Source organism: Nothoprocta perdicaria, unplaced genomic scaffold (genome assembly GCF_003342845.1).
Source record: "Nothoprocta perdicaria isolate Ctin4 unplaced genomic scaffold, notPer1 scaffold_16, whole genome shotgun sequence".
Lineage (NCBI taxonomy): Eukaryota > Metazoa > Chordata > Aves > Tinamiformes > Tinamidae > Nothoprocta > Nothoprocta perdicaria.
The window spans coordinates 3,444,916-3,457,121 of record NW_020454760.1 but is presented as its reverse complement, the minus strand read 5'-3'; the positions used below and the strand labels follow the sequence as shown (position 1 = coordinate 3,457,121).

The 12,206-nt window shown below is 39.3% G+C and overlaps 1 protein-coding gene across 1 annotated transcript in view; it reads right to left on the bottom strand.

The window, feature by feature from the left end:
• LAMA1 (laminin subunit alpha 1) overlaps nt 1–12,206 on the bottom strand; it is an 85,336-nt gene that overhangs the window by 54,993 nt on the left and 18,137 nt on the right. The window contains exons 5-11 of the mRNA XM_026035502.1: nt 10,089–10,268; nt 7,054–7,143; nt 6,465–6,582; nt 5,176–5,354; nt 3,570–3,675; nt 2,732–2,892; nt 231–371 (exon numbers count right to left, since the gene is read on the bottom strand). Coding sequence (XP_025891287.1) covers nt 231–371; nt 2,732–2,892; nt 3,570–3,675; nt 5,176–5,354; nt 6,465–6,582; nt 7,054–7,143; nt 10,089–10,268 — 975 coding nt within the window. The remainder of the gene's footprint in view (nt 1–230; nt 372–2,731; nt 2,893–3,569; nt 3,676–5,175; nt 5,355–6,464; nt 6,583–7,053; nt 7,144–10,088; nt 10,269–12,206) is intronic.

The window sequence follows — 12,206 nt, the reverse complement described above, 5'->3', positions numbered from 1 at the left end:
ACCACAGACACCCCTAACATGCTTTTGGCAGCACTGCACTGCAACGCAATGGGCACAAGCTTTGGACTAGGGAACAAGCTGCTTGTCTCAGAGCTGTCCATTGACACTGACAATCCATTCCTCTGCAAGGAGACACATCCTTGGGTGCATGTCAAAAGAGAAATACAGCATGTTTTGCAGCCAGCTAAGGAAAGAGTACCAGGTCATGGACATAATATACAAATAAATACCTGACTGACGGGCCATGTAAGGCTGTTACAGACATCAGAAACCCCAAAGCAGAAACACTCTGTGCAGCCCTGAGGATTCCTTTCTTGCAGATTGTAGAAGCCCGGTTTGCAGCGGTCACAGTTTTCACCTTCTACATTTTCCTGCAAATGGCACATAACATTTGTTTTGCATCAGCATTATCATCGTAACAAACACAGTGGATTAAAYGGGATTTATGCCTAACAGCATTCAGAAGGATATAAAAGAAAGCAGATCTCAGCACAGCAGGCTTACTGAGTAAGACTGTGAGCTTAAAACTAAAACTAATTGGAAAAATTCATCAGAATTTGCCTGTTCATCAAAATCTAAACATGCCATGTAAGGGCTCAAATGCAATGAAATTCTGTCATACAGGCAGGTTTTGCAAAACTTCTGCTACTTTGCCAGTCTGATTCTCTAGTAGCTTGACTTTCTAGGTTGCTTTGCAGAAGAGTTCCCACATTTACAGAGTCCAGATAGCTCACCTTGACAGCTAAGCTGTCTACAAAAAAAAAAAAAAAAAAGGAAATAAAAGTGGAAAAATGAAAAAAAAAAAAAAATCCAAAGCCAGTGCACCCAACTTCCTGTAACTAAAATGTTGCAAACTTTCTACTGACATGGTGTAGACATTCATGAAGAAACATTTAGACAAAAGCTGCTGAGAAGCAAACTAGTAAAAAAAAATATTCTGTAAATGCCATGAAGCTGTGAAAGTAGCAGGTTACAGGGGTTATCTCTGCGCTGAGCTCCAGAACCTTCCCCACACCAGGGAGAAGCTTCTGGCCATGTTCCCACTTCATATAAAGGCAGGACCTGGATACCCATCTCACCCTCTGGTTTCCACTCCGAGGAAACTCGACCACAACAGCAAAGGGGTGGCTACTATTTACCCACAAAGCTCCCTGCTGCAAACTGCCAGGGGACCAGGGSTGTGGAGTTCACCACGAAGCAAACCTGTCTGGGCATTTTGGGGAGTACAGCATAAGAGCCATAGTTTAATTTAAATGCAAAGCCTGGAGATGAAATTCTGCTTTCAGCTAACACCAGGGTGCAATTTCCTTCCACTCTGGCCAGCAGAATCAATTCATGTTCTTTTCATTTTTTTAATTATGTTTTTATTTGTGGATCACACACCACTTTGCCTGTCAACATATATGTCATTTGTCGGTGCTAGCACTGCTGGATTGAAGTTATTTTTTTTCACAATGAAAACYGAAATACCTAATACCTGATAATGAGAATAGTTTCACAGAAAAAGCTAGTACCAAATTCAACTACAAAAAGAAGTGGTTTTACATTACCATGTTCATGCAGTCTGCACTAGCTTAGAAATCCTGCCTCCTTTGTTTGACATGGGGCACGCAACTTCTTCTATAAATGTGAGCTGCTGGCTGGTAACACTCCATGTTCTCATCTGAAAACTCTGTATGCCTGGCTTACACTCATGACGGCACTAAGAGGGGACAGTTTCTTGCCTAGTTTATCCCAGAATTTTCACCAGTTTAGCTGCACTGGCTAAAAAGATGTTACTGTAGCACAAAAATAAGCAATTATATCTCTTTTCTTATTAATTTGGCCACTAGAGCTATTTCTTTCCTCCAGAAGTATGACTCTGGTTATTTATGTATTTGATATTTTGGATCAGACAAATTATGCGAAAGAACTAAGCAGTTTTAAAAAGCTGTCAAAGAAACAACAATTTTTGGCTGCTCTTCACCATCATGCTTGGCAATAAGTTTAAAAAAAAATACTAGCTAACATTTGGTTCGGAAAATTAAGTGCAACTGCTTTGAATATTGACACAGAACTTCCTAATAAAGTTCAGCAGAACCGATAGCTGCATGATATTTCAAAGGGACTGTTTACTGCCAAAAAAAAAAATGTCTGCAAATCTGCTCTTTTATTTGTTTATATTTTCGACAGTTTATATTTTGTAATCAAATAATTAAATCAGACTTTATGAAAAGGTCTAATTTAATTATTCCAACAGTTCTTTCCAAATGCATACCATTACTTCATAGAAAGCAGATGTTATAAATATCCTTTCTTTACACGAGATCAGTGGTTTTAAATTAAAAGATCAGCCCATCTCTAAACCCAAAGCCAACAAGGCATAAGGCATACTTTCATCCCCTCCACGATCCTCTCTCACACTTAAGAACATGTGCAGATATTATGTGATTTTATTGCCAAACTGTGGCAATTATTATATTATGTGATTATAACATTATGTGATATTATATAATGTGATCTTATTTATTGTATAAGTGCTGTATGTGCAACATAATAGAACTATTCAACATAAATTATCTTCTTTTTAATACAGAGATTAYTTAGTCATTTTAGATTCTTTTTTGTCGTGTTTATACCTATACCAAGTTACTTGTTACAGAAGAAATGGTATGTCCTGTGAACGAATATTTATCTTAAAAACAATGAACTATAAATCCAACCCTTTCAAATGAAAACAGGAGGCACTTACTTTGCAAAGACAAGGTTCTGTGCACGGATCTTCATTGATGCTTCCCACCAGGCTGCAGTTACATGGCAGGCAGAGAGGGTAGCCCCGATACCCAAATGCACAGCGATCGCACTTTTCTCCCGTGTAACCTTCTCTGCATTCACACTGCCCTGGCCAAGTCCCTTAAAAACCACAAGCAGACAAACAAACAAGTAAATAAGAGCTGGCAGGAAGATGGATTAAGATGTCTCAGTGTATGCAAGTAATTTAACACTCCTATTACACTTCATGTTACATTCCATGCAGATATTTGGCATATTACTAGCCTATTTTTCACATTTAGAGTACCAGATGCACAGCAACTCCACCAGAGTGGACTATTTGACAGTTGTACTATCATTCAAAAAGACCAGATCATAGAATCATAGCATCATTATGACTGGAAAAGACCTTCAAGATCATAGTCCAACTATCAGCCCTTCAACACGATGCATGTTAACCATGCCCCTAAGTGCTTCATCCACCTGTTTCTTGAACACTGCCAGGAACGGTGACTCCACCAACTTCCCTGTGCAGCCACAGGACCCGGCCAAGGGATCACAACTCTTCAAAAGGTTTTACGCAGACAAAGCCCTCCATCTCTAGGCAAGTTAATGAAGGATCCTGATGAAATCTTAAAATGCCTGTATGTACATCAGGCCTCACCTCTTCCCTCCCAAACATTTACAGGTATCTGGAAGCAGTACCCAAGCAGTAAGCTCTCAAACAAGATGACTTTCCCCCAAACCTCAGTCCCCAGAGACATTAGCATGAGAAAACTGGCTCCTGGCCACCAGTTTAAGAGAAAATGCTCCCTTACCACGCTGCACATCAGAATGGTGTTCGTCCTTCACGCAGTGGGGACTCAGAGACCCCACAGGGTCACAGCCGCAGGGGTAGCACGGGTGATCCTCATAGGGAGAAACCTGCAAAGAAAGCACTTGCYGTCAGCTGGGCAAAGACTACTCATATCTGGTTCTTGTCTGGGAGCACTGGTACTGATAGGAATGAAGACTGGAAAAGTTAGCAGGCAGTAATAGATCAAGGACCTCAACTTGTGTAATTTTATCAAAGAGAAGCCCAGAGGGCCACAGTCCAAAAATAAATTGGCAGCAAAAATCTTAAGCTCTCAGAATAGACAAAGATATAGTAACAACTAATGGGCTGGAAGTTGAAGCCTSACATGTTTAACCCAAATACAGATTTTTAAGTGTGACAGCACTTAAATACCATGATGGTTTGCCAAAGAATATGGAAAGCTTTAAGTCAAGAATGGCTATTTTTTGCAAAGATGCCCTCTAGTTCAAAGAGGAAAGAAATGAAGGAAAACCTAGGCTTTGTCTCCAGTGGGAGGACAGTTTACCTAACCATTCTGATTTCAATAATGTATATATCTTAGAACTACAGGCAATGCAATTCATATTGCAAGCATTTTCTTTTCTTTCAGGGAAGCCTAAAATTTTCCTTTGAGTGCCTCAGATTTAAATCAAATCAGTAATGATCTCCAGGTACCTCCTTACTGCTCATTGAAAGCTTCCCTTAAATGTACTTGCAGTATGTGAATCAGAGAATCTCAGGCTCAAATTTGCTTTTTCTATGGGGCTTTTACTTACTGTCTAATCACACTCATGCAGATTCACCCTTGCTCTCTGCACCTATTTATGTTGGATTTCTAAAGCATGTGCTTTCCAAAGTACAAATGACCCTGCTGAAACAAGACCTTGCAGGGCAGAAATCTGGCTCAGTATGTCTCATTATAGACAGCTCTACACACAGYGGGAAGTTCAGAAATTTAATTTTTTAGTCATATCAAATAAATATCTTTTAGTCAACTTTCCAAAGAGTGAGTTTTGTTGATAAACTGGAAGGAAGACAGGCTTGGAAAGAACAAGTTCTGCAGTAATCATGACAATACAAAGAAAAGTATTTACTGCAATGTCTCATCATAGAATCTGATCCTAGAACCCTACAAGGATCCTTTTTTATACTGTCTGATCTGAGYCGCTATAGGATGGTATGCAATATTGGCACTTTTGAAGACATTAGATGTGGAATTCGGGCTCTTTGAAATACTTTATCCACAGGAGAAATGGCTTTCTCATCAGAACACCTACTCTTTCACACTAGGACTTCCAAGTTTTCTCTCCAACTCTTCTTTGAGACTTCAGCAAGACTGCCCTTCTATGTAATTCAAGAAATATTTTAAGTTTTCCTCTGAAACTTTTGGTAGTGTATCCCCTCCAAAACAGCCTTTACAGTTTTCAGTTAACTCTGTAATTAGTAATATACCTATATGCATATACATATATATATAAAATAAATTATGYATGTGTATATTAATGTACAAGGAACTACACATTTCATCGTATCATGTTGTAATATACAAGAATCAACAAAGCACTTGAATGATATTTCCTAAATCTTACTTTGTGTGGTCTAAAATATCCATCAGCACACACTTCACAGTTGATACCGGTAGTATGTTGAGTACAGTTTAAACAGACGCCACCTCCTATATACTGGCCATGAATATTTATGCTTCTTTTCTGATCCGCAATACTCTGGTTGTAATAACAATCTTCTGCTTTGTTATGACAGTTGCACTCTAAGAAGGAACAGAAAAGAAATCCACATTTTTTCCATTTAAACTGTGTAACAGTTCTGTAACACTGAATTTTTACCCCCAGTAAAATATAGAAAAGCATATTGAACCACCTGAAAAGAGTGTTTTTTTCCCCCTTAACTATGCTAAATGCKCCATCACTCTCAATACACTGTATTCCCTAGCAAGTAAGCACATTTSAAAGCCACAGTCACCATTTCAATAGCATCCATTTTAACACTACTCTGTGGATCAAACTAAGACAATCCTGTCAGCAGTAAGATGACAGGGTCAGATGTCAATAGTTATATGTGCATTATTACCAATAGTTATTCTTACATTTTCTGTCCTCTACATTACAGAAGAAAATCTACCCAATTCTTCTGCTATRCGTATTATAGACAAAAGCCAAGGAAGCCAACAGTGCAAGTACACAATTATAAAAATGATTTAGGTAAGAGGATAGTTGGATCCAGATCCTACACCTACTTTCTAAACAGTGACATTAAGAGCTGTATTAAGTAGACCATTTTTCCCCTTGCACCTGTAAATTTTACCCCATAGGATCTTAGTTGTGTGTAGCTCATGCCAGGCATTAGCAATACAACGAGGGAAAATGGACAAAAAAGCCCTAGCAACATGCTGAGCGTATCAAACCACTGGCACCACTGAAGCCAATCTGTCAGACAACCTGAATGTAATTGGCCAGAAAGAAAAGTTTCTTTCAAAACAATTGTGCTGCCAGAACAACATTGTTTGTCTGACAYAAAATTTATGATCAACATAAGAGTCTTGAATTTCAAATAGCTAACAAAATGACTGATGCAAATCTGCTTTTTCACTGGAGTATAATATATACCCAAAAACTCTTTTGTCTGATACTCTCTTCAAAGTACTGCTAGGTGACACCTCCACCATAGCCATATGAGCAAGAGGGAGRGAACATTTTAAAAGAGTTAAATTATTATAAGTAGCCCCCTCTCTGCCTTCACTTAACCCCATGAAAATGATTTAATTCTTCTGGAGAAAAGGTATAGATCTGTACTAAAAGCAACCTTAAACAATGACATAATAAGCTTTTATGAAACTACCTAAGCCACTGTGCCTACTTACTCTCACATTTGTTCCCAGCAGAAATGGTTCCTGGTCTCCACGGTTTCTGATGGTACCCAGGACAGCACTTATTACAACTCTCGCCACATGTGTTGTGTTCACACTGGCACTGCAATTTCTTAAAAAAAAAAAAAAAAAAAAAGAAAACTTTACTGAAATATTTTTGTGGGGGTCATTCACTTAATGTTCCCCAAAGTCTGCCTCAATATTAAATGTACTGCAAAAATAAGCAGCCCCTTTGCTTTGCCCCTTTGCAAAGGCACAAATACCCTGCAATTGGAATGAGACTGCCCAACAATGCTATACTGACACAGGGAAGTAATCTTTCCTGAGCAGAAGGGACAAATCTTCCGAGTTGTAAACCAGATTGTTTCTTGTTGTGTCCCCCAATTTTTCAAAATTCAACAGCAAAGATTGTAAGAAAGTAACATTACAAGAGGCTGAGATATGCTTAGATAGAGAAAGGAGGGAAAAAACAATTTATTTTACATCATGGAGTAAGATCTCTTTTATCCTYTTCTTTCTCATTCTCTTTCTTAAATTGAAAAAGTTGCTCCATGAAAAGGAGTAAGTGAACCTAAAAGAATACCTTTGTGATTTCATCCAGTGGGCAGCTTCGAGCATGGCCGTAACAAATGCACATGCCACCAACAGATATGTCCTTTATTGAATAGTAGTACTGCAAAAAAACAAGTTGGAAGAAGGGATGAAGAAAAGACATTTTCATGTATTTACATATTTCCTATATACCCACATAGTATCAGCACTTCACTGTTTTGTGACTTGAAAAATCAAGCGGCTATTTCAAGCTTTAAATTTCTGCAACCTAAGGAAATCTGTTTTTGTAGATTTTTCCATTTTTCTTCTCACTGCTACAAAACAAAGACTGATTTTTAACTTTAAATAGGTATGCCCCGCTCCTAAACGTGAGGGGAGGCTACCAAGCATGACCTAAGTCAAAATTTGCTTGCAAAAAAAAATCCCTTTTTACTCTATGAGAAGTCATGAAGAATAACACATTCTTATATTTGAGCTTTAGCTTGAACTGTAAGAGCATGCCTTCTTAAAATGAGAACTCTGCCCTCCCTTAAAACCAGTTTGTGCACATCCTTCTAGGCAAGTCGTTTGCTCCTAGTGTGGTCTAGTATGCATATTTTTAGCTTAAGAATTGCTAATACAGGAGAGAAGTCAGTATTGCCAGGTGGTGAGCAGAAGCAACATACATAAGGAAAGGATTTAACTTTCAAGTCAAGGAAGAGGCAGGAAATGACCCATCTGGCTTCAGTTACAGCTGCAGTATCAACAGGGTTGACCTGGTTGTATCCTGGGAAGTATGTGCTACAGGGGGAATGAAAGAGAAATGCTTTTTGAGGAGACTTCTAAAAACAAAAGTTCAAGACTCTCAGACCTATCAACCCTAGATGTCTGGTTCAGGAAGAGGAGGTAGCTCTGGGTGGTCATGCCTGCTGACTCATGGGCTGTTATTGCTTTAAAGGAACGTGGATCTGCAGCAAACCAGAATCTCTGATTTCCTTTTTAACTTTTTAGTTTTTTTTTTTTTTAATTTGTTTTTAATGTTATGAGTTTGAACTGCAAAAATACTCAAGGACTTAACATTAAGACCTTAACTATAAATAAGGTCTACACTGAGAAAAGTAAAAGTACAGCTGTATTTGTCAGTGTTGGGAAAGCTCACTGCCTTCCCTGCTTCATGTCCTTTCTGCTTCCTCTTTAACTCACTGTGTGCTCTTCCAATCAAGCCTTGTGTAGCTTGAAGCCAAACAAGAGACTAATGTCAATTAAATACCACAGAAAATGAACAGCCGTGTTGTCAAACACTTGGAAAAGTTCTGCATCAATCCTTTGTGAAGATTATGCACAAGAAACCTATAAAATCAATACCAATAAAATATCACTRAAAGTTTTTACGTACATTAAATACAGAATCCAGAAAGTGGCCAAATATTAYCTTTGTTGTAGTTAGTTGCATAACAGATGAAACATGAAGTGAGACATGAGAATTTGGAAGCTCTGCCCAATAAAATCCACTTCTCATGAAAACGGAAGATGTGTAGCAACATATACAAAATTGCACTACGTAATGCTAAGTATCACTGAGCCTTGGACCACACAACTGCATGGCTTCAGAAAGCCATGGGAAGCAATGGGTGCCCTCACTAACTTTTGTTTCTTAAGTAACCTGTCATTTGTATGCTTCCCCAAGTGACTCTTCCCTTATGGGAGTATTTATTTATATAATATTAACCATAGACATTTACCAGTCTGCTCCTTGGGCATCATCTCAGAAGCTCAGCTTGAGGACTACTAGTTTCTTTAAGGCTTGCAAAGCATAGCTGGAGCAGCTGTACAGTCTTCTGCGCTTGTAGTCCCCTGGCTAGAGACACCCCTACAAAGCAGAAGTAGCAGGCAGAACACTCAGGTCTTGCACTTCAGCCTTGCTGCAGCTGAAGGAGCATCTCAGTGATCAGCGTGTGAGTAGGACTGCCTTGAAACTGCTTGTGATGCTCTCACCCATCAAAACTGGGCCAGACCAGGTTCATAAGAGAGCCCTTCTCTCTGCCCAGCTGCTTGGCCATACCTCACAGCACCATACATCAGTGCTCTCCTGCCCAACACACTGGCAAATTGCTCCATGCACAAGAGTTTGGCAGGAAGCAGCACAACTTCGAAAGGACTCAAGAGGGAGTCACAAGAGAAGACACAAATGCAAGAGTCCTGTTGTGCAAGAGGAAGGGCATAGGTCCTTGCTTAGCTAGCTGCTTGCAGATGCTCTTAAAGGCAAGTAGTTCACAAGGGAGGAGAAGAAAAAATACCTTTCATACTCTTACGTCTTCTTCAGGATACCTAAACTCTATAGAAATTTGAACATGCAAAAGCCACTTCTACACATGTAACCGCTGATACTCTAAACTATGGATCTCAGGTAAATTAAGGAGAGAGTCAAAAGGCCAAAATGCAAAGCAGGAAAATCACATAAAATTAACCATAGCAAGCAGTGTTATTAGAAGCTGTGATACTGAATTTCTATGAGCGTTTGAAGTCAGCCTAAATCCTTCATGACTCTGTTTCTTCAGTTTCATTATCAGACATGTAAAGTTAATACTCTAAAAATTCAATTGGAGTGTTTTGCATCATTATGAGCTTAAACACAATTTGACTGAGCCAGACTTAAAGAAAAGGAAAAAAAAATGTGACATCCAAATTCACAGTGGCAAATTTCTCAAATATTTATTTTTATGAATGACAGCACTGAAAATCTTAAAATATCAGGAAAGGTACTACACAGCTGCATCAAGAGACYCCTTAAGTGATGTTTTTATTGGCAAAAACATGTTTTTTCCTTTGTTGGTGGAGCATCAGAAAAGCTGTTTCTAACTTAAGTCATTTGACTATATAAAATGAAAAGCAAAAAAAACCCTCTAACATTTCTTCAAAGTTCTCTGTGTCAAGACACATTGTTAAAAGCATCAGAAGGAAAATGCGAGCTAGTTAACCTTTAAAAATAACTCCATTTATGAATGGCAAGGATCAAGTACTTCTTCAAGCAGATCAAAGTAGGCTTCTCCATCCAGTGACAGTAACATGTCCGAGCAATCAGCTTACCCTTCTGGTGACAATGGGATCTAGTTCTTTAGGATCGTGATGGCTCAGAGTCATAAGGTCAGCATTGAGGGTTCTAATACGCTGCAGGCGCAGGCGGATGTACCGTGCAGAAGTGAACTCCAAAAGTTTCTGTGAAGGATCATCAGCACTCGGCCTACCATTGATCAACGACGTGTGAATCTAGAAAGAGGGTCTGACTTAATCAYAAATATAACTGTGGTCCATTTGCAACAACAGGTACATTAGTATGAGAATGAAAAACATAGAACTCCTAAGATTGCCAGTGTTTCAGAACAGTGAGATGTTGATTTTTCTTCTCCAATCTATATGTGCACATAAAATACCTGTTTCTTCTCTCATATAGCTCTGAAACCACCACTCTGGGCTTATAGAGTCTAATTTCTTCAGGACTTTTGTAGAGATAGCATTAAGAGAAGCAAAGTACAACAAACCAGTCCTCAGTTCCTCCCATCTTCACTGTTGGGATGGAAAGTGCAACTCTAACCATAAACACAGTTCTGCCCTTACAGATTGTCTCCCACGCAAGCTGCAAAGACCCTATTGCAAAATGTAGTATTCCACACATGCTAAGCCTAGGAGAATTAATGGGATGCCCCTAGGCTCTGCTGGGACCATTCCCAAATAACAAGGAACATCGGGTGAGATGACAGCGCAGTGGGAAGCCACAACAAAGATGGCAACAGAAAGCAGGAGGCTGACACCACAGCACGACCCATCTGGCCTCCATCTAAGCCCTCCTGAGTTGGCCCCRGTTAGGAGGGTTTCTGGTATTGAGCTGCACAACTTACTCCAGCAACAGTCCCTCACAGTGCCTTCTTCCCAGTACTCTACCAGTTCTGTGCCCGGGCAGGCCCAAGCTGGCTGCAGAACACAGGGATGCAATGAGCACTGAGCACACATATAGAGATATATTTTCAAAACAGGCTCTCTGTGCTGGGAATATTCCGGCCTGCCGTTACAGCTATGAAGAAGAGGCCAGACTTTTCAGGTGACCAGATCTTGTGGGGTGCAGAGCAATTTAATTATGTTTTATTACCCTCAGATGAAAAAAAATGTTCCAGGTAGTGCTGCTTGAATCACTCATTCCAGTGCATATCAGGAAAATGAAATGAGCACAAAATATCAGTAATCCAGATCTCTGGCATTCCCAGGCTAGCAGAGGCAGTCGTTACAAGAGGCRCTGTTTGCACACAGTTAACCTAAGGGCTTTCTGGTTAATCATGGTGAGAGCCAGGTTAAGTCTCTTTATCTGTTCCATCTATCTGTAGGGCATACGCTTAGCAACACTGCAACAAATATGCGATTAAAATAAATAGGACTTGATGTCATCTGAATTTCACTTATTTTCTCCTGCTGAAACATAACTYGGAGTTCATGTGAAAAAAAAAGTTTGTCATACTTCAGCTGTTATCTACATACACTCTAATCTCCTTTTTTAAACAATAAGCAAAAACATATTGGCTTCTATTAAATTAAGAGCTGCTAGCATTCTCTATGGCATAACACTGCATTTTATTACCACATAAGAAGAGTGTTCACAATAGAATAACCACTGCTTTTAATGTATTTTTTCATTATGTGGCTGCCTCTATGCAATAAATTAGACAAAGTAGCATGAACAGAGTTTGTCAGAAGAAAGAACAATCAACAGTGAGGCTCCACAACCCATAGCTCTTTTAATTATGCTGCATCCCTGACACAATGCCAAGGCTTATTTAGGAGCTCCAGCTGTGCCGAGCACTTCAACAGYGTTTACTGCTTTATCTCACACAACCAGGTGTTCCTAGCACAGGGGTTTTCTTTATTACATAAAAAATCTGGCAGAACATAGACTCTCTGTTGCAATCTTTCAGGGTAGAGTTAACTAAAAATTCGCAGTTAATAGCCACCATCAAATTATGGGTACAGAGAGAGAACAAAGAGTTTAGTAACAGGAACACGTAGAGTCAAAGGAATGTTTTACCCCATCATTTAGAAATTTGTTATCCTAATATATGATATAAAGGTACTATCATTAAATGCTGAAGGTGATGAAGAGGAAAACTGCAATTCAAACGTGCGTTAAAGTTGCAATGAGTCSATGCTCATACCCACAGA